The sequence below is a fragment of the Triturus cristatus genome, chromosome 10 (assembly GCF_964204655.1).
Source record: "Triturus cristatus chromosome 10, aTriCri1.1, whole genome shotgun sequence".
NCBI lineage: Eukaryota > Metazoa > Chordata > Amphibia > Caudata > Salamandridae > Triturus > Triturus cristatus.
The window spans coordinates 1,023,265,363-1,023,290,360 of record NC_140593.1 but is presented as its reverse complement, the minus strand read 5'-3'; the positions used below and the strand labels follow the sequence as shown (position 1 = coordinate 1,023,290,360).

At 44.5% G+C, this 24,998-nt stretch overlaps 1 protein-coding gene across 1 annotated transcript in view; it reads right to left on the bottom strand.

The window, feature by feature from the left end:
* Positions 1-24,998, bottom strand: part of CDR2 (cerebellar degeneration related protein 2) — a 113,748-nt gene that overhangs the window by 53,386 nt on the left and 35,364 nt on the right. The window contains exon 3 of the mRNA XM_085629039.1: positions 830-978. Within this exon, the coding sequence (XP_085485165.1) occupies positions 830-978 (149 nt within the window). The remainder of the gene's footprint in view (positions 1-829; positions 979-24,998) is intronic.

Genomic DNA, 24,998 nt, shown 5'->3' with positions numbered 1-24,998 from the left:
GTCTTTCTTATTCATGTACCCATTCAGTGAAATTTGTAAACAAAAAAAAGGTTTCTACTGTGAATGTCTTCATCAAAAGAGAATGCATTAATTTAAGCGCTACCACTGCATTAGAAGATGAAAGAGCTCAAATGACAATGAAGAAATTTCCCCACAGAGAAAGCCTACAGTTCCCCAGAAAACCAATTGAAGCCCTAATTAGAGATTATATGGTTAACAAAGGCTATTGCATGTACACAGGTAGCTACTACTTTCATCATTACTCTTACTTCATGCGCCAATAGTGTCTTTGTATTTCCCCAAAACACCATCAGAACCGCTAGTTTTCTATAAAACCAACCTCCTACCTTTTCAATTTTTTGGGTCATCTCTTCCCTCGAGGATAATCTTTTCCTATACCATACACATCCAGTCCCCTCATCTAGCCTTGTATCCTCTGGTGCACTGTACTACCCCAATTTGGGGCGATTTCTCTCTTTGCAATTATAAGACCCAGGTTAATCCATGTTCGCTTGTGAGACATTTCATCGGAGTCACTCCATAGTCCCAGTATTACTTGCACATCAATACTGCTTCTCAATACTCCTGCAGCATCCTATTGTTATTGTACACCTCCGCCAGTATTCGGAGGTTTGGGGAATTCCCACACAATGTATGTAGGAAGGTACTCTTCTGACTAGTTTCGCAGGCATTTATCATCTCCGGCCCTACCTAATTTTTGCAGAAGGCTGGTACATGTCCAACATTTCACACGATCTTAGAGGCATGAAAACAGTCAAAAGGATTTGTTCCTAGGGTGAAGAGAACGCTTCAGGTGAACTATTCTTACCTACGGATCTTTTGTTGTCCTGCTCGGTTTTCTGAAACAAGCTTTTTATTATTTTCCTCCAGATCTCTTGCTGTAACATCCAGCTGCTCATAGACTTTCGCGTGTTGATCATTTGACTGACGCAAGAGATCCAACTGCTTTGCAAGGTACTGTGAGGTGAAAGACATAACAGAAACATGTAAGGCAAAGCCATTAGAAAGAATAACCAAATGCGCATTGGTATAATTTCGAGGTTGCTTCAGTCTGTAATTTTCCTCACAAAATGAGACACACCTAGCAGTATAAGAATGAGTCCGGGCAACATGGACTTTTGGTTGTCTTATATCACGAAAACAGGTAATGCCTGGATCTCAAGGGTGTATATAACATTGATCTGTTAAGAAATGTTACTTAATTGCTCCAGGACAGTTCTTTTACTTCCAGATTAAATGTAAAAATCTTAATCAAGGGTTACATCATCCCAGCGTTACAACAACCCCACAGCCTGCGCCCAGAGGGTTTAACAATAAAGAAAAAGACAAAATGCCTCATTCAGATAACACTTAAAGGTAAAACATGATTGCACTCGTTTTTTGCATTGGTCGTATGCAAATTCTGCATGCATGTTTCTTACCTGACGATTTACGACTAGCTGCACAGTGGTGATGAAACAGTTGCACCAACTAGCAGCTGTAAAAATAGTCTCTGCCTAGTATACCTGTATCTCAGAGCAAACGGCTAAACCGGAAGGTAAAACCGGACACAAATGCAAATACTGATGCATGGCTTTACATTGCTAAGTAGCATTAAACTATATACGGGTTAACCTTCCAAACACGTTTTGGACCCTCAGTCAGATTTCAACTTCCTGTTCCACAGCTCTTTTTATCTCAAAGCCCACATCACCGTGCAGGTAGTTGTACGTTTTCAACTGTTTTGTCCCTTTCTCCAAAAAAGCTTGACACGAACAAACATTGAAATCTCCCAAGAAAGCAGACAGCGGGGCGTTTGCTTTCATATACCAACTTCCTGTTTTTCCTTCCGGAACACACAGCCCTTGAGACACTTTCCGCAGTTAGCCACTGCACAAGCTATGCAATCAAGACACGGCAAAGATGTATCATGAGATTGAAATTACATCTACAGCTAATCACCCTGTGGTAAACTCGTATAATCAGAGTTCCATGCATCTGTTATTCACCAATGAAAGCACACAATGGCACAATAAAACATTATCAGTGGAACATTTCAAACACCAGCAAACAACTTTATCTCACGATAAACCGTATCTCTTTAGTTTCTTGCCTGTGTCACGAGTCTACAAAGTGCATTACTTTAAAAGAATACCTGCTATATCAGCAATTACATATCAGTGCAACAGAAAGGTTAACCTGCTTTCACTGCTATGCACATAAGGGAATTTTCATTTTGTTTGGATATCTTATTCTCTCACACTTCTCCAATTCTAATAAGCAATAAATCTCGCCTACACGAGTCATTGGCCTTATGAATGTTTCTTTAGGCTCGTTGTACAGCAGAGCAGTTCTGCTACATAGCTGAAAGTGTTTTTTAAATTTTTTAAAGTGCTACAACACGGCTAGAGCTTCTAGGAGGCAACACGGATAGCGGAGGGACTGGAGGGAAGCAAGGCATCACTGCACTTTCTTTTTAAGTCTCGCATAGGCAGCACTTGCACAGTCTCTTCGAGACATGCTGTATTCAGGATATGGTACAAAAGGGGGTGGTGATGGACGGAGCATCAGAACCAATCAAACACTCACACCCAGTCAACAGATCTGGGTTTGATCCATCACCGTTCTTTAGCCCACTCTGCCACCCCATTTCAGACATGGCCATATGCAAATCAGTCTGACCCTGTGCCTCATGGGAACAGTCCAGCCCGAACTGCCAAGCCATGCCTTCCCTGGACCGGAAACAAGCTTCCTAGGACCGGTTTCTGGCATTTCAGCCGTCTTCAGCCAGGCTTGCTTGAATCCAGTGGCAAATGGAGCAAGGGACTCACGTCTGAGCATACCCTGCCAACTTATGGCGAACAAAGCGGTACAAAAGGGGGTGGTGATGGACGGAGCATCAGAACCAATCAAACACTCACACCCAGTCAACAGATCTGGGTTTGATCCATCACCGTTCTTTAGCCCACTCTGCCACCCCAGTTCAGACATGTTTCCGGTCCAGGGAAGGCATGGCTTGGCAGTTCGGGCTGGACTGTTCCCATGAGGCACAGGGTCAGACTGATTTGCATATGGCCATGTCTGAACTGGGGTGGCAGAGTGGGCTAAAGAACGGTGATGGATCAAACCCAGATCTGTTGACTGGGTGTGAGTGTTTGATTGGTTCTGATGCTCCGTCCATCACCACCCCCTTTTGTACCGTATTCAGGATATGGGCATTAAGCTCCGCCCAGGTTTTTAATTGGCTCCTTTGACTGTCTTTTGCAAATGCTTTTGTTTCATCTCATTTCTAGTCCCTCCTTTGTATCGCCTTTTTTTCTGTTGTACCCTCCCATAAGGACTGCCCGTTACATGTGTTGTTACTCAGGATCTGTTATTTACCGTTTGCAAGCACCATTTTTCTTTTTAAAAGCACGCTGGAATGCCATGTTGGACCTTCCATGTCGGCCGCGCGACTTTCTTACAACGCAGCGTGCACAAATCCTTTTTAACAATTTTTAAAAATATATATTTGTTAATGCAGGGCTGATGGCGGCACCGCAACTGTCATACAGCGCGGCTTGCCCAAATTCTTTTATTTTTCCCCTTATCACATTTTTTTTTTATGCAGCGCGGCACGCCAAGCTTGATATTCATGGGGGCTGTGAGCCTCTCATTTTTTTTTAATCTCATCTCCGGGGTGGTATGTCGCATTTGAGCTTGCATACACCGTTCATCTTGCCGGCCGTGATACACTGAGGGCTGAGGCTCGGGCATCCCCGCTTGATGGAGTGTCTGGGCAGCAACTGCTGACCGCTTTGATGGTTCCAGCACATCCATATTTCTATCACAATGTGCTGCTCATCGGATCTCAATGCCACAGACGTCTATTGAAAGTTGCGCTGGAGAACATCGGCATCTAGCAAGGTATTGCTTTGTTTGTTTGTTTTGGCTTTTTAGCTCTGGGGGAGCGGAGAGGGGGTGGGGCAACTGCCATTGGTGGTAGCCAAAAGTCGCGCTGGAGAACACCGGCATCTAGCAAGGTAATGCTTTTGTTTGTTTTTGCTTGTTGGCTCTAGGGGAGCAGAGAGGGAGCTGGGGCACCTGCCATTGGTTGGTTACGGTTGCATCCAGATCTTCACAATGAGCAGCGCCTGCTGACCTTTTCCACTTTGCAATTGCCCGCAGGGTTTCAGAAAGCCTCTATTAAAAGGGTCTGTTTTACAGTGCAGCTGGAGAAAAATACTGCAATTTTAGAGTCCGCAGTAGCCATCATGCTGCCAAATGGAGGGATCGATGGTAGATCCCTGTGTAAAACACTGAAAATGCAAACGATTTCATCTTTTTCCAGCCAAAAAAGAAATTCATGCTAGTATTTCAATTGTCAATAGAGCTGTTTCAGCTGCCATTGGCTCAATACAAATGAAAGAAGTAAAACCCATCTGAATGCAAAACCACAATTGATAAAATAGCTCAGTGCGCTCAATAGATTTAAAATTCCCTTCAATCCTATGTTGAAAAACTATTAATTCTTAACCCACTGCCTATACTGAATGCATTTATCGAATAAGTGTCAATGTAACCAGTCTGAACACACTTAAAACAACATTTTTCTCTTGAGAATTTTCTGCCTCGAATAGACCCAAACACAGAAACAAGAATGCCTTTTATACCTTGTTCGTAGAAATTCTATATGGAAGGTTTTTTTTCCCCCTCGCTTTTATCTTCTTGGGCAGACATCTAGATTAAAAAAGCTATCAGTTGCTGTTATCCGAGAGGCTCTGAATTATCAGGCATAATAGTCTTTATCCAATGAGAGTATTGTGTACAGAAAGCAATCCCCTAATCGCTGCAGCAAATTTTTCTTTAATCTTTTAGATTATGACTCAAAATGCAAGCCTGATCTTCTGGCTTTGACAGTGCTTAAGACTAGCAGATAAAATGATCATACTCTTCTTGCTTGAAGCAGATATCAGTACGGCTCAATATTTCTGTCCGTTTGCCTCTTTAACATGCCCTCACCTGTACGGCAGACCTTTGTTAGGTGCCCAGTATTGTTTAGTAGACCTACTGTGGCCACGTAACACAAATGCTTGCATTACTAAAAGATTGAGCTATTGGTGTTTCAAATCATTCAATGCGAATAGCTCAAACTATCAGTAATTCAAGACCTATTGCATTGAAAATGCTTGTTTGTTATGGCGGTTAGGGAGGCCAACGCCAACAAAAGAGGAAGGGAGGGTTAGGACAACCCAGACAAAGGAAAGAAGGAGGCATGTGGAGTCGGGGAAAGCCAAAAGGGGTAACAGAAGGATGGAGGGCAAATAAGGGCAAGCGTACAGTGAGTAACGCAACACAGACAGGGGAGAAGTACATGAAGGAGCCAGCTAACAAAAAAAAAGAAAAAAAACACACACACTGTTGCAGAGTGCTTAAATCCAAAGAAAATAGTAGTGCTTAAAAAATGAGCAGGGGAAGGAGATCATAAAACTGTCCATGCTCCAGGCGAGGGACAAACACATGAAGGGGGACGAAGCTTAAGGATGTTGGTGAATAAGAAGCAAGCAAGCAAATGAGTGACAATGAAGCCAACCAATTGTATGGAATAGATGGTACTTAAGACCCCTGATAGAAAACAAAAGGTTCTCGAAGAGACAGCACATGCATTGTCTAGGCGAGACCTAAAAACCATTACAGAACAAGGCAGTTTAGAGAAGGAGTGGAACAAGGCGGAATAGTTTTTTAAAAGCATCTGCTTCAACACATGTGTTATGGATTAAACTGGTACAAAACTCAATGGTTCACCATTTCCAAAAGAGCAATATGTTCTTTTAAAAGTATCTGGTGCCGCCAGTAAGGTAAGTGTAAAGATATACAAGGAAAAGGAAAAACGTACTCAGACAAGCATTCACAAAGTCAAAAGGTCTGGCCTTGACAAGACAGAGAGAGAGAGAGAGAGAGAGAGAGAGAGACAGAGAGAGAGAGAGACAGAGAGAGAGAGAGACACAGAGAGAGAGACACAGAGAGAGAGAGAGAGAGACAGAGAGAGAGACAGAGAGAGAGAGAGACAGAGAGAGAGAGAGAGAGACAGAGAGAGAGAGAGAGAGAGAGATGCATCAGAGTGCATGCAGTTTAGATGTCTCACAGCTCATCAGGGGCAAAAGTAAAATAATTTTCACGAATATTAGGCACAGCTGCAGAATAAAGGGGTATGCCTTAACTGCATACAAATATTGTTACAGAAATGGACTGTAAGCAGTCGTGGAATTATGGAAATGTTTAAAATTAGTGGAATTCAGTTCATATTGGTTCCCACTCACGTCGATATGTTCAGCCAATCATAGTTGGAAAAAAAAAAAACATCTTTCATTTTGACTATCGTGTCAACATTAATGACCAAGATTATACAAATGTTAATCGTTTTTATACATCATTTCATATTTCAGTTTCGCACTGAAACAAACGATGTTACTGTTGCTTCATTTTAGCATGTAACGCAAAGTTCACCATGCCAGCGTTCGACCCTAAGACAGAGGAAATTTCCAACTAAATGATAAATTCATAATGTTAAATGTTCGCTATTTCGTTTAAGAAAAGCACCTGGCCTAGTACAATGACTTAAAAAAAAAACCAGAAAATTAAAATAAGAAAAATAAATGGGAGGGCATTAAAAAAAAAAAACCAGAAACGTTTGGTTGTTGCCCTTTTTTGTTTTTAAGTCTGGCCTTTCAGACAGCTCAAACTGTCCCACCAGACTAAGGTTTTTTTGTTTGTTTTTGTTTTAAACACACATACAAATAGGAGGTTACTGTCAACTCAACAGGGTGATGAGGGTTATCATTCCTTCTTTGCTTCAATCCACATTCAGCTTGCGGAAATGGGTCAGTGCACTTCAGCCATTGACATCCCTCACTATGAGAGACGGCATTTTTCTTGTGAACATACTTTCCCAAAAGGTTAATTTCAACTCCAGTGCTTTGCTCAATAACTTTAATAAAAAAAAAAGGAAAAGAAAATATATATATATATATATATATATATATATATATATATATATATTTTTTGTGGGGGGTTTGGCAGTGCTTGATTGCTCTCCTGCAGCTGTTTGTGCCTGGATGCTCTCGTCAGACTGCTATCGGTTGGTTCTCTTACCTCGCTACCTTTTTCGCTGTGGTGATCAGAGGAAATAAATGCCTTTTCGTTCAGTGCTGCATAGCGTCTGTGACACCACCACTTTGTACAGAAGCCTTCCAGAGACTTTTTGTGTGATGCAGCAACATTGGGAATAAAGCAGATGCACAAGATAGCATAATTTGTGGAGCTTTGTGTTGAAGGAAGAAACTGCACCTCAACTCCTAGTCCCATTTTAATAAAATTGCCTGATTCTTTATGGTCGACATATGACACGTTCTGCATATAGACTACCTGACCAATTCCTTTTTTATTGGATATGGGGTTCATTTATAGGTTGCAAGCTTTTTATTTTTTTCCCACAGCAAATGTAACATTTAAATGCATTTTGGAGGTTCATGTAAATCGCAAAACAGATCTTTATAACTTTTTTTAAATTTTTTTTTTTTTTTAAGTCCACTCCTGCATTCAAATAGGACCGCTAAATTTGGGTTCGTTACTTTTCTTTTACTTATGGGGGCCCGTTCCATTTCATTATCTCTTATTTTATACAGATTACACAAAGCCTGACCTCATCAGCAGCCATGTTAAGGAGAGCATCAAGTTACTTACCTTCGGTGATGCTCTGGTAGAGACTCTATTAAGCCGCAGACTCCTTGCTTTAGAATATTACCCAGACAGCAGACTATCTGGGAATTTCTGAACAGCCCTCTTGCACTCCGGTAGGTGGCATTGTTCTGCTGTGTGTGGTGTCAAGCCAGAAATTACGTGCGCGGTGCCTATACTGGTGCCACCCCAGCGCGCTGCCCTCAGTTCATGACTATTTTTCCACACAAGAAGCAAGGAAACAAAATCATGTGGAATGACCAGTCTGTCCAGATGAGTTCGCAAAGGATCTCTTTCAAGCGAGATACATAGTTCGCAGAACATAGACAATGGGAGGGTTTGTAAGGAATCTGCGGCTAGAGTCTCCAACAGCTAAGGCGAGGTAAGTAACTTGTTCATCTGCGACAGACTTCTAGCCGCAGATTCCTTACCTTAGAAAAGATTTAATCAGGGAAAGACTGCTTTGGTGTGTCAGGCTGTTTACACTAAAAAGTCCCAGACGACCGGACGGGTGAAATTTTCATCATGCCAGACCCAACTGTCCAGGCCGTAGTGTTTAGCAAACGTGTGCAGAGATGCCCACGTAGTGGTCTCCAGCATGCCAGTGGTTGCAGTTTAGCTCTGGTGATATGAGCTCTCAAGCCCTCAGGGGACTGCTTCTTAGCCATGGAGTAGCAGATTTTTATAGAGAGGACAATCCATCTGGAAATGGTTTGATCATCCAACCGGCAATGGAATCTCTTCCTTGGTAGGATTGGGGGGGGGGGGGGGGGCATGAAGAAAGTAGGCAGTGTGAAGTTCTGCCCAATACAAAAAGGTGTGACCACCTTTGGTAAGGAGGAACGAGTCCTTAGGTCCAGCTTATCTAGAAAAAAGAGAAGGTGTGTAGGGTGTTGTGTTTGCTATGTGAAAAGATAGCACCTGCAATTCACTAATCCTCCTGGCAGATTTTATAGCCACAAGTGAGACTGTTTGAATGGTCAACAGTCTGAGGGAAGCTGTGCATACACTCAAATGGTGAACACATAAAAAATGTGAGGGAGGGGGAACATATGCTGCAAACCTTTCAAGAAATGTGTAAGAATAAGTGACTTAAACAGGGAGGGTTGATCCGGCAACCACAAGAAAGCTGAAATGGTGAAAGGTACCCTTTACTTGTGCCCAAAGAAAGGCCTTGCCAAGCAAGGGATAAGGCGAACAAAATAACTTCCGACAAGGGCGCAGAAAGAGGATCAATTGATTTGGCAGTACACCAAGCCACAAATTTGTCCCATCTAAAGACATATATAGTTATTGTGGTGGGACGCCTGGCTGCCAGAATGACATCACACACTTAAGGAGGGAGATCAAATACCCATAACTGTCACAGCTCAATCTCCACATATGGAGATGGAGTGTGCAGATTCGGGTGCAGTCCCCTAATGCTGTGTCTCCTGGCACTTCAGTTTCCACTTCAGAGCCCTCATATGCCAATGGGCATGCTTCACCAGAAGGATACATGAGGCCATGAAACCCAGCAACCTCAAAGTCAGTTTCACCAAAATCCAGGAGAGAGTCTTAAACATCAGAATCATAGCCTGAATTTCCTGGACTCGCTGTTCCGGGGAATAAGCCTGAAACTGCAGTGAATCCAGAACAATTCTGATAAAAGTGTGTCTGAGAGGGAGTCAGGTGGGACTTCGGCACGTTGATAGTGAACCCCAGAGAATGCAGAAGGTCCGACTTAGTCTGGAGGTTGGAGATGACTGCCGGTGCGATCCCGCCATTAACAGCCATCAAGATAGGGTAAGGCTGGAACCCCTGACCTCGGCAGGTATGCTGCAACCACTACCATCACCTTGGTAAACACCAGAGGGGCGCTGGTAAGGCTAAAGGGGAGCACAGCGAACTGATAAGGATATTGGCCTACTGTGAACCGCAGGTAACCCCTGTGGGCAATCGGGACTGCTATTTGGAAGTAGGCGTCCTGCAAGTCTACCTCTGCCACCCAGTCTCCAGGGTCGACGGAAGACTGACCGAGCATCTTGAAATTTCCTTTTTACAGGAAGTAGCTGAGAGGGCATAGGTCTAGAATAGGACAGAGGACTACATCCATGTTCGGCACCAGAGAGTGACAGGAATAGCAACCACACTACTTCTGCAATCGGCATCCTCATGATGGCTCCATTCAGCCTTCCGAGCTTGCACTTCATGTCGCAACAGCAAAAGTTGCCCCCCCCCAATCAGCCAGTCCAGGAATGGTGGCAAAGGCAGCGGGTTCTGTTAGAAAGGTAGGACGTAGCCCCTCCCATTCTACCGAAGTGATTTCCCACCATTTAAGCAGCTAGCACCGAACCCTGCCACCAACAGGGTGTCTGATGGAGTGAGGTCAAGTTACAGGGGTTTTTAGGCTGCTGGGGGTGCAGTGGATTGGGTCGACCTCTGGCCTTGGTTCCTACAAGGCATATAGGAGCCGCGTCTGCAGCCACAAAAGGACTGAGATTCCTGGTAGCCGTGGTGGCTGGGGGGGGGGGGGGGGGGGGGGGGGGGTGCGAGCCCAAAGCTGATACACGGAAGGTAGAATGTAGCCCCATGGTGAGCCCCCAATGACCTAGAGGTGACCACACTATCCTTGAAGCGTTGAAGAGCTGAATCTGCCATATAGCCAAAAAGGTGAGCGCTGTCAAAGGGCATGTCCATAAGGGATGCCTTGACAACCCCCGAAAACCCAGCTGTCCTCAGCCAGGCATGACGTTGAAGAGCCACCGTCTAAACAATGGCTCAGTCAAGCAAGATGGTTGTATCCAATCCACATTCGATTGTGAACTTTGCTGCATTTCTCCTGTCAGCAATACCTTGAAAGAGTATGGCTCAGGCCTCACCCAAGACCACTGGTAGTACTTGTGGAACTGTATCCCATATAGTATGGGAATATCGGTGCAATAAGTAGGCTGTGTTCACTGACCCCAGTGCAAGCCTGGTGGAAGAGAAAATCCTCTTTCCGAAGGTATCCAGCCTCTTGTACTCCCTATTTGGTGGTGCGGTAGGGAATGCCCCAGGGTTGATTTTGGAGGTAGAAGATTGGACCATCAGACTCTCAGGGGTGGGATGCCGGGTACCTGGCGATGGTGGAGGGAGATCGGCTTATGCAAAGAAGTGCTTGTACATGGCTTGGTGGCAGAGGCCCGAGCAGAAAATCAGTGAGGGCTTAATTGAAGGGGAGCAAGGGTTCAGCCGTAGACACTCCTCCCTAAAGCATCTTTCAAGACATTGATCTTTACCTCAACCGTAGACCGATAAAGGTCCAGGACCTCATTTGTCCCACTGACCACCATCGCAAAGAAGCCCCTTCCTCCACAGCCACAGTGGGAGGAGACAGGAGGCCAGTGTCTGGTTAGGTGTCCAGACCACTGGCATCAGCCTGGTCCTCATAGCAGTTGTAGTTGGTAATGGACTCTGCTAGAGGTTGGAATAGCCATAGGCATCCTCAGAAGGCCCTTCTGGTAAATAGGGCTCAGTCTCCAATTCAGGCCATGTGGGCATGCTCGGTGCCGGAACAGACGTCGTGCGACGCTGGTCCAGCTCCATATCAGAGTCAGGAATCACAATGGGTTCGACACCAAGACAGCGCCACTGAAACAGTCCTCGGAGGAGGTTGCAAAGCCGCGGCTGGATGCACCAAGCCATCCAGAGGGCCCTACTGGCCCAGAGGGCGGACCAGCTGGCAGAGCCCCAGTTGAAGTCCCTCCAAAACCCAGAGTGCTCCAGCTGCCCAATAATGAGGCTTGTGGCCTCAAAACTCTGTAAATTGGGCATGGGTCGCTGCGGCTTTGGGAAACTCGAGTAAGTGCAGAATGGATTCAGGGTCAGGCGCCGGCTCCACAGGGATGATCTAGAAGAGGGGCCTGCACTTGTGAAATAGTTCTTGCACCTCATCCAATGAATAGGACCAGCGCGGGGAAGTCAAACAATGCTTCTTCTTGTGAGACTTACCTGATGAATTCTGGGATCGCAGTGATGACCAGCACGAGCACCTCCAAGAGAGATTCTGAGACCTCTATAGTGAGCTGGAGATGCATGAAAAGTGACCAGAAGCTTTGCGGATGGCCTTCAAACTCATTCTCATGCAATCCATGCAGGTCTTGGAGTTGTGGTCCCATTCCAGAGATCACAGTCGCACCAAGTGGGGATCTGTCACAGACATTTGCCTGTGGCAGTCAACACAGGGTGTGAAACTATTTGGTTTCCGCTGACCTGTTCCAAAGGTAGTGGAAGAAAGGCACACTGGGTGAATTCGACAAAACGGCTGAAAAAGTAAGAAGAAAAAAAAAAAGAAAGAAAAAAAAAAAAAATAAGACACTGGGGAGCTAGTCCGGATCTAGGAACGGAGGTCAATGCGCTAGAATGGCGCCTATCTGAGTATCGCATGACGATGCTGTGCAGAGACGAACTACACCATCTACTAGCGCACAAGCAGCTGCCCAAAAATGTCCGGATCCAGTCTGACGCATGGGAAAAGTCTCAGATATTACGTTGCTTGCTTTCCTTTGCTATTCAACATTCTTTGGCGAGGATGTGGCATTCCGGCTAGAGCAGCCTACCTTGGAACTAGGAAAACTGGTTCGAGCAGCCCTGTCAACCCGCACTCCTATCGGGTTACACTAATGCAAATTGCTAATTGACCTGCATTCCCACACAAGAACTTGACGTCACGCTATTCAGAGTTCCTCTTATCTCAGTCAACACAATTAGATGATGTTCACTTAGCCGGTGTGTAAAATAATTTGCCAGCGCTACCGTGTGCTAAACAGGACACACCTCCCTCTAATTCAGTCTGCCCAGGGTGAAGAGAGGTGGTGGTCATAGATGCAAGGCTGCATCCAATGGCTGGGTCGGCCCCACATCCTCCTTTGTTTTACATGATTGTGCCTTTCCCTACAGATTTATAAGGGACTTTTGTGCAGTTGATACTCCCCACTGAGCACTGGCAGCCTGATGGGGGTACGAGTAGGACTTAAGGGGCTGCGCTGCAGTTAGTTCTTTAGGCTGTCCATCAACCGTCAGGCAGAGGGCATGGGTTGGGACTACCAGGAAAGTGCTAGACTGACAGTGCGTCAGGTGAGTCACATCATACTGAGCTCAGTTCTGCCAGGGGATCATCTGACCCCAGAATTATGATCTGTTGACTCCAGCTCAGCTGGAGCACTATTTAATGAACACAGCAGTTAAGGGAGAGGAGTGGTGAGGGAATCAACTGGTAAGTGATTATAAGATTTTACTTTATTTACCTTGTGGAATCTGATTTGCAGATATGACCTGTTACTCTAACGTTTGTCTGTTAATGATAGCTGTAGATGTGATGTTATGTTAATTTGCATAGTGCACTATACACCTGGGAGGGCATCCAGGCACTTGGGCAGGTGTGAGGTCCCCATGGTGCTTATACGAAGAACCAGGTCTTCAGCTTCAGGGGAGCTGCAGAAGTGAGAAGGTGGCTCTGATGTGTTGAGGAGGTCTTTCTATGACTTGGGTGCGATGAAGGAGTTTTGTTTTTGCAGATTCAGGGAAAGTGTATGAGTGTGAGGCAGAGCATCGGTGTCTGGTGGGTTGGTGAAAGTGTATGCCACTGTTCAGGTATTCTGGCCGTGTGCTGTGTAGGGTTTTGTATGTGTGCGTGAGAAGTTTGAATTGAAAGCACTTGTGAATTTGGGAGCCTGTGAAGCTTCTTGAGGTGGTGTGCAGAGTGGTGAGTACAGTGTAAAACAGATGAGTTAAGTAGAATAGAGATGTGCTTCTGGCCACCTGATGCACTTTTGATGGGCGCTTTTTGTATCCTACAAAGGGTGTAATGTCAAAGGCAGCCCTGTCAGTGAGCAAGGTGTCCACATCCACCTCAATTGTAGTGCTTTAGAGGGCACTCTAAAAAAGTTTGAGTACTTTTATATGCCGACACCACACCTCGATCAATGCTGGCTTTTTAACTGACAGCTCCATTGCATGCCAGAACTGCAAACTCTTATTTTGTTAACTAAAACACCAGGACTAGCACAAGCTGATGCAAAAGAAACCGAGCTACCTGGCAATACTGCCAAATCCGTGTGCATGAAGCTCATTCAGACCAGGTTTTTTTTCCTTTCTATTCTGAAAGCTGTAGCTCTGATTTGATAATGGTATTACTAGGACTACAAATCCTAAAATACAATGACAAATCCTGGTGAGGAGCTACTCACACATGGAACTGGGAAACTTGAGCTCTCGGAGTAGCTTAGTTGGAGGGTGTACTATAGCTTGGTCTGAGGGACAACTGCTGGAGCCTAGAGGGTGGAAGTGACGTACAAGCCTGCCAGAAGAAAGCACTCACTACAGAAGCCTTGAGGGAGTGTTGCACGCATCTGAAAGGAGGCAGAAGGAGGAGAGTATGTCTACTGTCAAGTCAGGGAGCACTGCAGGTGTGAAGGGGACGAGTGCGTCAGCAGTACGACTGACGTGAGGAAGTACTGCAGGAATCCTGGTACGGGAATAGCCGCCAAGGCTTAAAGGGAAGTCTAAGAACGAGAGAGTACTGCCGGAGGGGGCACCACAAGAGCTGAGAAGACAGTAAAACAGGCATGCTGGAAATCCTCCTTTAATGGTGGTGGTGGTAGTGGGGGGCACCAGATTTGCTTTTGAAGTTAAAGCATATATTTTAGCTTTTCCCTCTTAAACATCCATATCCCAAGTAAATGATAAAGTTAAAATATTTTTTTTTCCTGTAAATCTCAAAATGTTGTCATGTATGCAGGGTGTTGCTAAGGGCCAGTAGAATTTGTAGGCAAGGCAGTCCGTGTTCCGAAAAAGGCTGCATTATGGCCTGGTTAATTCCGGACAATGGCACAATTTTACAGCTGGAGTCATTCCTGCCACTGCTGGCGACAGTTCCTCCATTTGTGATTCATAGGTTGAAATATCAAGGGCTATTTCGTTAAAAGCAGATCGTAATTAGATGTCACTCAGAGCATCATACACAAGAAACAAAAGTCACTCATGAGTTCACAGTAATCATGGAAATGTGACTCATAAGCAAAATTAATACTTAGCAACCATGTTCGAGTCTCGGCGTTGACTAAATAGCCTGTGATTCTGGGCGACTCACTCAATCTCATCGTATCTGAAAAAAAGAAATCTGGCCTTGTGTAACCTCACTGGTGCTAATGTTATGTGAACATTCGGGTCTAGTTTGTACCCTTTAAAAATAACTGCAAATAAAAACACTCCATATTTAGAGGTGGGCAATTTAAAGCGTGTGAAAAGGTTGACGAAATTCCTGCATGTTGCCAACCGCATTATGTGGGCTCGGCATTTATTTTCGGGTTTTCTGAAATCGATTCTGAGAGATAGAATTTTTGTTTACACCCTTAACTCCTCCCCCGTCATATATTGCTCGTTTCCGGTTTACATTAATAATGGTTTTCTTTAAGGTGTAACTAACTGTTCGATCTATTCCTTCCGGTTCGGGTGACACGAGGTCATTTCATTTACCCACTAGAGTACGTTTGAGTGATAGTGTGCTTAAATACATTGTTATAAACACAGTTTTGAAAGATTACAATAGTGCTGAACTAAATGTTCACAACTGAGAACCGTACTTCTTAAATTCAGCGCCCCCTGATCACCCCATTTACCACTGCAATAGGGTAACAGTTAGACAAATATGTGGCTTTAAGTGTTGGACAGCACCATAAAAACTGGATCTACTTTTTTTCTATGCACTATGTATATATATAATAGGATACTGAGGAAAGTTAAAGCATTGCTTCCCACGGATGACTTCCGGCTAGCAGTGTCGGCTCTCATCCTGTCGCGTCTTGACTACTGTAACAGTCTGTACCTCAACTTGCAATAGAAACATCTGTACAGACTGCAGTTGGTGCAGAACGCGGCAGCAAGACTGGTGACAGGCACACCTAAGCATGTCTCAATCCGAGAAGGAATGAGGAAACTTCATTGGCTTCCAATACACAGACGCTCCCAATTTAAGGCCTTGTGTACGGTTTTCAAGGCATTGAAAGGCACTGGCCCAGAGTTTTTGAAGGCTTGTTTCAAGCGGTATGTGCCGGGGAAGGCACTGCGCTCTATGGAGGGCAATCTAGTGGTGGTGCCTAGGACAAAAAAGGCCAGCTGGGGAGGAAAGCTGTTTTCCTATGGTGCAGCCACCGCATGGAACTGTTTGCCAGCACACGTTAGGAAAACTGAGGAACTTCTCTTTCAGGAAGGGCTTGAAGACCTGGTTGTTCAGGGATTAGACACTCGTTCTCCAGGGATGCTCAGTTTCTTAGCGCCAGGACACCCTCGGGTAGAAGTGCGCTTTATAAGCTCATAATAATAATGTTTATATCTCATGTCCTGTTTTTGCTAGTAATTGAGCCTAATTCTAAATGTGTCCTACCCAAAAACTTGAATATAGTCCAGAAAATACGTTGGACATTGCCTTCTGCAAGTTGTCATAGCATAATGAGCAAGGAATGGTTTAGTGTCAAACTCATTTGAATTTTTAATTTCTCCATGCACTAATGGCTACTGCTTTTCTTCATTTTTAAACTGTGGGAATGCCTAGAATATTCATATCTTTCCACTCCAGTCAGTAGCCTCATGCTCATCTTGTGCCCTCTGTGTGCTTTACCTTCTCCCCATCATGGTCTCCCACTTTCATTTGTGCACTCTCTCAGCAACCCCCGTTTATTGCTCTGCTCAGTTCTCCTACTTGCCCGCCATACTCCTTCTGGCTGGGTCACCATGTGCTGAATGCCATTCTAGGACTTTTTTAGGTCTCGCTGAGCCCAGCGCATGCGCTGGCTCGAAGAGACATTTTGGAGGTGTGTTTTCAAAGTGCTGCTGGCTGGCCTAGCGCTTGCGTTCAAGTGAGCGTGCACGCGCGAACCGCTAGCCTTCAGCAGCACTTTGAAAACTCGTGCTTTAGCGCGCGATCGCTTTCAGAGCAATTGCGATGACTTACGCTTTTACGGCCGCGCGGCGTTGCTTTTACTGCCGCGCGGCCAATGCTTGTTCTCTTTGTGCACTTTTTTTTTTGGCAGCCTGCATGTTTACAACAGGCACGACTGTTGGTACCTGTGCGGCCGCACGCTTTTTATTAGCACAGCGCCCACTTCACAGCCGCCAGACTATACAATGTAGTTAAGTAAACTTTTCAATGCTTTTTATATTCTGACCATGTGGCTCTTCACACAAACGTTTGTGTATTTCTCTTTAACAGCGCGGCGCCCACTTCACGGACGCGGCGCTTCAACTTTCGGCTTGGAGGTGCTTCAGGAGGCTGTGCCCCTTTCTTTATTTATGCAGGACAGGAGTGAAGGGCTAGCGACTCTGTGCTGCTCAAGAGGGTCTTTTGAGTTTGGACACACGTCACATGTTCAGTTACAGTTGGGCTTTGACTGTTGCCTTGACAACAAAATGTTGTCATTGGTAAGTGTAGACACCAAAGCAACTATTGCGGCTGAGACTAGTAGAATACAAATTCCAAGCACTCTGCTCCGCCATGTTTGAGAACTCTGGCACCCTGCCACCACGAACTGCACCTGTGTAAGAGCATAGCATCCTGGTGCGATGGAAATTTTGGGGTCGGCTCCAGTGTTGATTTTGTGTGGGAGAAAAGGACGAAGGCTGCACTTAAAATAACACGGAGTATTGAACTTGATGATCCTTAACATGGATGCTTGGCCTAGTTAAAATGTCTACCAGCACAATTGTGTGTTTTAGGTACGGGGAGGGGTATGGCAGCCTTCTTTGTTGGGGGCAACAAGCAGTTTGAATAAGATGCCCAAGTCGGCCTCTCGCTGCATGTTCTGCGCAGCCGCTTTCTGGACACAGAGTGCTTTGCGGGGTGAGGGGGCATGCGCCCCACGCCGTGAGAGCAGGATCTTCCCAGCACCAGCATGTAACCAGAGGTGGCTGCATGACTAGGTCCGCATTCATCCTCCCTCCTTCATCACCACCCATTGCCTCCACCCACCCCTCATCATCCTCCTCACCTCCTCTGTCCGACTTTTCTCTCTTCCCCTTGCCCCATCTGCTTGGCCACTTCATGTTTTTTGGTATATTTACTATAAAGTAAGTAAAGCGTGCTTGATTTATCTACGCTGGGAGAACAAAATGCACGAAGCAGGATAGCTTCAAGAAATGCAGATTAAATATACCGCAAAGCCTTTCGATAATAACACTGTCTTTGCAGGAGGTAAAGCATTCATAGAAATGCATTTTCCAATAGATTCAGTTCAGCATGATGTTACTAGTCGTATGTTTCTCACATGTACTGCAAGAAAGTGCACGCACAGGCAAAGCTACACACTGTTTCACGCCACACAATTCAACTCCATACGTTCTCAATTCACACCACATAATTAAACACCAAACCACATAATACAACTCAACAACACAATTGCAAAACACACCACATACATCCAATCCTCTCCAAAACTTCCATATTATACCACAAAATACAACAGCACACCACATAATTAAACTCCAATACAAGCCACTCCACAGCACACTACCATTCCACATAATTACACCCAGAACAGTCCCACTCCACAGTTACACCCATACACTCAATACCACATAATTACTATCCACATAATTCAACTGCACAAGTCACATAATTCCACAACTCAAATTCACTCCCCACCACACAATTCCACACTAAATTCCAATGCAACCCACATTATTCCACTACACACGACATACTACTCCACACCACATACATCCACTCGACTCCAAAACCCATGGGTAAAATACATTTCTCAATGTAATCTTAGTTATCGGATTATTGCTTATTACAGATTTTTACTATGTGCATGGTGGTGTGTTGGCCGGTAAATGTTTTTGGGCTGTAGTTGGAGATTGCATGTTTCATTGCGTCGCTAACCATACGGTAGAGTAGTGATTTCACACCTAATAAACGTCTAGCATCTGGCTTTTTTGTCTTTTGATTTTTGTGAGAACGGATTGCCCTTGTTAAAACACTTTCGATGCCAACATTTACTTGACTGTACTTGTTCATTACAACCAGAAGGAAATAAAATCCTCCCAAAGTTTTATCAAACTTAAGCTGATGTTTTCAGAGCGCAGCGTTTTTTGTTGTGGTGCATGCGTTTCTTGAAATCGTGATTATAGATTAGGCTAAATTGTGTTGCAGTAGGTGCATATCTTGTATGCTTTAGAACGAAAGCCTCCTTTCCAAGGTGAGGGGAATTTCACCGTTCTCTGCTTTACCCATATGGTAACTGTTCTCTTAACCCTTCGTACCAGTTTTAAACTTAACTCTCTAGTGCTTAAGTGACACGTGCTTCCAGACATAGTTGGTAATGTTCTTCGAAAACTTATGCTAGCAATCGCTAGACATTCTAAAATATGCATTGTAAGAAGCTGTTTTTTTGCCCTGAATTTTGAAAGATGCCGTTTGCTTTTCAGTACATTTTTGGGCTTTGTCATTTAATTTCTTGTTTTGCAAATGTCCGGCATGTCGAATAAAGCCACTTAGGACAAATTAAATTCTTAATTGTAAAGCGGTCTATTTCGCACATGGTGATCGGATTTACAAAATGACACCATACAACTGTGCAGAACCCATGCACATGTTACTATTAGTCTGTTTTTAGGTCTCGCCTGACCCAGCGCATGCGCTGGGTCAGGCGAGAATTTTTGTGAGGGCTCAAAAAAATGCTACCATCGCCAGTCTCGAGCTACAGTGCATGTGCGCGGGCTTAGGAGCAGAGGCTGGCAAACCTGGTCATGCTCATTAAGCGCCCGCGATCATTTTCGCGGCGCCCCTTTGACGTTCTCGTTCAAAGAACAAACATCAAAGAACATGTTGTGGTGTTAATGCTTTGCTGCGCCCGTTTGACTTACACACAGTTTGCTTTCTCTTTCCACAAACTCGATGTTTGTGTTTCTTTATGTTGAGATGCTTTTAGTATTACGGTTTTGTGACTTAAAGAACATTAAGGAAATGTTACTGTGAAACTGGACGACGTTCACAGTGTTTATTTCTGATCGCAGCGGCTGCTTCATGTCCGTTGCACCATTCAGGGAGTCCTTTCGTTGGCGCTTTCATGAGGACATGAGGAAGCTGGAAACTTGGCACATTCTCTTTAAAAGCACAGCATGTTGGCGACTGGTTAATCGATTAGACCTATGTAGCGCTTTAGATCTCAAAGCGCTATGGTGGGTGCAGCAGTTACAACTTATGAAATATGGGGTGCAACTCACAAGGAGGGGGCAGGTTTGAGTGCACATTGGCTGCAATTGTACTCTTAAGATGATGGGCTGTGTATATCCATTATCAGCACTCCCTCTTCGCTAAGTGATCTTGTTTGTTTTGTTGTTGTGTTAATGCTTTGCTGCACCCGTTTGACTTACACACAGTTTGCTTTCTCTTTCCACAAACTCTATGTTTGTGTTCCTTTATTTTGAGATGCTTTTAGTATTAGTCACACACACGCACAACCCCACACACACAACCACACACGCACACATCCAACCGCATACATCCAACCGCACACACCCAACCTCACACACATCCAACAACCGCACACAAAACCACACACACAAAACCACACCCAACCAACCACCACAACCACACCCAACCACACCAAACCACACCCAACCACACACACAAACACAACCACACACAAACACAACCACACACAAACACACACCAGGCATTGGCATAGCCAATAGGTCTCGCCTTTGGGACCTTATAAGTGTTTAGCCACGCAACAGTTGATGTGGTTGCACCAAGGCTATTGTGCTGCATAACTAAATACTTAGAAGGTCCCAAAAGCTAGACCTATTGCCTATGCCAATGCTTGTTGTATTTCCTTTCATACCTTCTGCCCACCTATCCTAAATCGGTCACCCCTGCACTTCATTTTCATAGCTTTCATGTAAGGTCTGGACAGTTACATTTTTCATCAGCTCACCATGACATGCAGCATGGACCAGCAAGTCCACCAGCTGCCCTTCTTCTACTGAGGGACGGTGGTTTGGCTGCTGATATGTAACCTGCGATGCAACCCCTTCTTCCTCAGCTTCAAAAGGAACCTGAAACAACTCCTCCTCAACAAATACTTTAACTCCTAGGCTATTGACCTTGGTTAACTATCGCATGTACAGGTCTAGTCAACTTTGATCATAGTCGGCGGCTTATCTGTTTATGCTGTCCTTTTGATCATCTCGAATCAGTTGCTGTTTTTGGTACTGCTTTTTTTTTTTCCATTGATGGTTACTATTTTGAATTAGCGCCTCTTTTTGTGTTTGATGCCTGATCTACTGTATTCCTGTTCAAGATTTTGTAAAGCGCTCTGATACCTTCGGGTCTAGCTAGCGCTATATAAAACTTATAAATTAAATAAAAATAAATAAATACATACATGTGCACATTCAACTAAATAGATGAACTTCTGTGCCAAGGTGAGGATTATAGGTTTGTAATTATCATGCATTATGACTAGCATGGTGCTGCCTTATTTTATGTGGATTATTGTTTTTCTGTTTATGTCTGGCCTAGACTATTTAACCTCACGTTTTCCCAAAAAATGTATAAAACAGTATATTGTTCACCCCTCTTTATCCACTGGTGTGTTCAAGTGTCATTGACAGTTTGCTTCCACCACCACATCTTACAACATAGAGCAAAATTCAGCCATTGGCTCTCTTGAGTATTATTGATGCCTATTGCTTCTGCTCCTCTGTCTAAACAGTAGTTAACTTAAGTGCCAGGGATGGCATGTCAATTCATTTAATTTCTGCTTTTATTTCCAGTGTTTTTATTTAGTTTTGTTACGAGTCATTTTTGTTAGCAAACACATATACTGCATGTTTAGATTGTAGCTTTTTATTATTTCTTACAAGTTTATTGCCTATTGCTACAAAAAAAATGCAATCAAAGCAAAGACCAGACCAATTGCCCTGTCCAATGCTTGTTCATAGCAGCAAGGCAAGCATGAGGGAGGAGCAGGTGAGACGACTGTCCTGAGCAGAGAATGTCCCATTCAAGGTGAATGGGTATGTTTCCCTGCTCAGAGTATTCGGCTGTATGTGAAACAATGTCACAGCTGTTTAATTTGCCCCTGGGATCTAATGAGTCTAGGGTGTGCACAGAGGCCTAGGCATGTCCCTGGTAATAGGTGGTCCAAAACTGGTTATGTGAACTGGAGTAGTGCATATAGCGTGGCTTTAGAATGGGTGCTTGACTACTGCCCACGCCCCGAGTGAATCATGTAAAGCATCCATGGCAGCGAATTGAGTTTTTGTGAGTAAGTAGTTTGACTTGACCTTTTTTTCTGTACTAACGGGAGAGGAGAGTCTACTAACCCCACTCATGTAATGTTCCCTTCTTATACAAACTTCTGAATCTTGCACGGACATTCCACATGCATGTTAGGCGCAAGTATGTGCAGTGAGAGTGTAGTACATGTATGGTAGAGGAAGTCGTAGTGCAAGTAGTAGATCCAGTGAGATTCGTTCTGTGGTGGACGCTGGTTTAGTATGCCACAAGTTGAAGGGTGATGCAACTTCCCCAGTCAGTGGAAGTGTATTTACAGCATTCCTGTGGCTGGAGGGTGGAACCAGGCACTAAAGTAAGTGAGAATTGAGACAGGGCAACCTTTAGAAAATCAATAAGGACCTTGTTACCAAACGGCTGCAAATTAGTTCTCCCTGAGAACTGGCAGGGTGAGGGCTAGGACTGTAATGTTGGCTGTGCAAGATGAGGACGTTTCTAAGCAGGGTCTGTCCTTTTGTTGTCCCAGGATACTGCTTTGGGAAGCCTGTTGAAAGCCACTAACGGGGGTTTTGCCCTTCATTGTCCTACCTGCTGTGAGAGCCATCACCTTGCACAAATGCGGTGTCTTTAGAACAGCCAAAAAATGACATAATTACATCAGATGTCGCAGGTACACAAACTAATTCTAACTCCTTAGACAGTGGATCTACTTACCCTGGAAAACATGCATAAAAAGTGGCACTCACACCACCGTACTTTGTTCAGGTCCCAAGTTCTTCTTGAACTTCCCTCAAGGGAGTGCTCCACAGGGTACACAAAGAGTTACTGTGCGACAATGGCTGGTATCTGAATTACAGACACACTTCCAGAGTTGATGGGACATCTGAAGTCTGCACAGCTTTCAGGAGATGCTGAAAGTCTACATAGTGCCTAGAAGCCACCTGCCGGTTCAGAGAGAGATGGAGAGTGCCTATCCCTCCAGGAGGAGACTGTCCAGGAAGACACCCAAAAATGCGGATTGCTCTTGGAAGCAAAGCTGGAGCTGACCCACGTGCTGCGGGGTCTCCCGCTGTTGCACTCACAAAGTGGACTGCGTATAGAAACCAAGCCTGACAAAGACGGAGGATTGCAAGGGTGCTGCCCTGCACCCATGCAATGTCATCAAAGGCCTCATGGTGCTGCCTAACTTCAAGTAGATTTAGTGGAGCTACTGTCACAGCTAATGAGATGCCTGATCCGAGCTCAAGACTGCACCTGCTAAATGAACACCCAGTTTAATCCTGTCCCAAAGATCACAACCGCCCAAAATAAGCACCTGTCAGATCCCAAAACAGAGGCCTCATCTGCCAGGACAGGTGCCTGCTGAAGAGGCCTGCAGTGTTGCTGAACCACTGGGGCTTGAGTCAGGAGTGAAGCCGTAGCTGCAGTCCTGTGTCAATGGATCTGCTGAAGGAAGCACAGCCAGGAGACCGCAGGATAGCGCCACGCAACCACAGCAACATGAGCAGGTAAGAGGGCTTCAAACGCGAAACAACTTAGCTACACGTGCAGACCCTACTCTACAGCGGGACCATTGACTTATCTAAACCATCCTCTTTTAGGTGCAAACTGTTTCATTTAACTATGAGATAGCCCTCAAGAGTAGAGACCTAGTGAACTGCACCTGGGCCTAGTCTACGCTTATGCATGGCGTAGACGTCCGATACACAGTAGAGAATCTCCTAGACCGTTGAAGAGATGCCCTACACTTGCCAAGGAAAATTGGTTAGAATCACAACCTCGTTGCTGATCCCACTGAATTTTGCTGGGTTATTGAAGTACATTCTCTTATATAGTTTGAAATCCAGACACATAATAGGTTCTATAGTTCGGGGGTGGCTTCTGCCTGTAGGTTTCACAGCATTCATTTGTGAAGAAAACCATACAAAAACTGTTATTGCATTAAAAATAAAAATGTACATTCTTAAATTACTACAAAATGCAAGATTTAAAAAAAAAAAAAAAAAAAAAAAAAAATCTACACCCCAAATACAGTGATTTTTTTTAACGATGTAAACAAGCCTTTTCATCAGTTACATCGTTCTATCGGATAAGGTACATTTTTTGGGGCATAAAGAGTGTCAAGAGATATTCTGCTGACGCCAGTTTTTCTGGAGTTTTTGCACTATGTCCACAGTGCAAAAATGGTTCATCATTTAGTAGAAATTTCTACAGAATTAACAGGAATTGTCAAAATCGCTTTTCTGAGATGGACAGCAAGGACACAGATAGGAGCTACTTCATTTAATAGCCTTCTTTAATAATGTTGTATTCATTTGGTCGGTCTACTTGACGTCCCTTGGACAAAAGCAGTGCGCGCTATATGGGCAAACTCACTGGCACAAGGTGCGCATGAATAATTGTCATTAGAATCACAACGTTACCTGCGTGTGCAAAGCGACAGGTTCATACAGCACAACTTTTTAACCGCACTTTCAAAATACGTCACCATATAGGAAATGTAATTTTTTCAAGGGTTATTATTACAGTGCTCTTATTGTGACGTGTGTTTTAGGTAACTTGTATGTTTTTAATTAAACACACAAACTTTACTTGGCATATAAAAAAACAAGCATAAGAGGGAATTTAGCTATAAAGAATTGCAGTGGGCCCCAAATGACCAACATAACGCATCCTGCAATAGTACAAAGCCCCTCCAGGCGGCGAGTCTCCCGGCCCCACTCCCCCTGCCCTTTGACGCCAACCGCACGCTTTTACCTTAAATCACCACTGACAACATTCTTGGGTGCCTAAAAAGGTCGCAGTTTTTATTCGTCAAACATCTATATAAACATTTCAAACGTTCGTGATTATATACACATTTTTATTTGTTATCCATGTTACTTCTTCAATAATCATGCTCTTTAGCATTTTCTTGCATTATGGACCCAGCCTTCTCAATAACCTGGGAGGGGAGGGACCCCTTTTGGGCTTCTGATTCACGGGTCTAGGCTTCAACTTGCTACGGATGTGGAGGGTGTCCGTC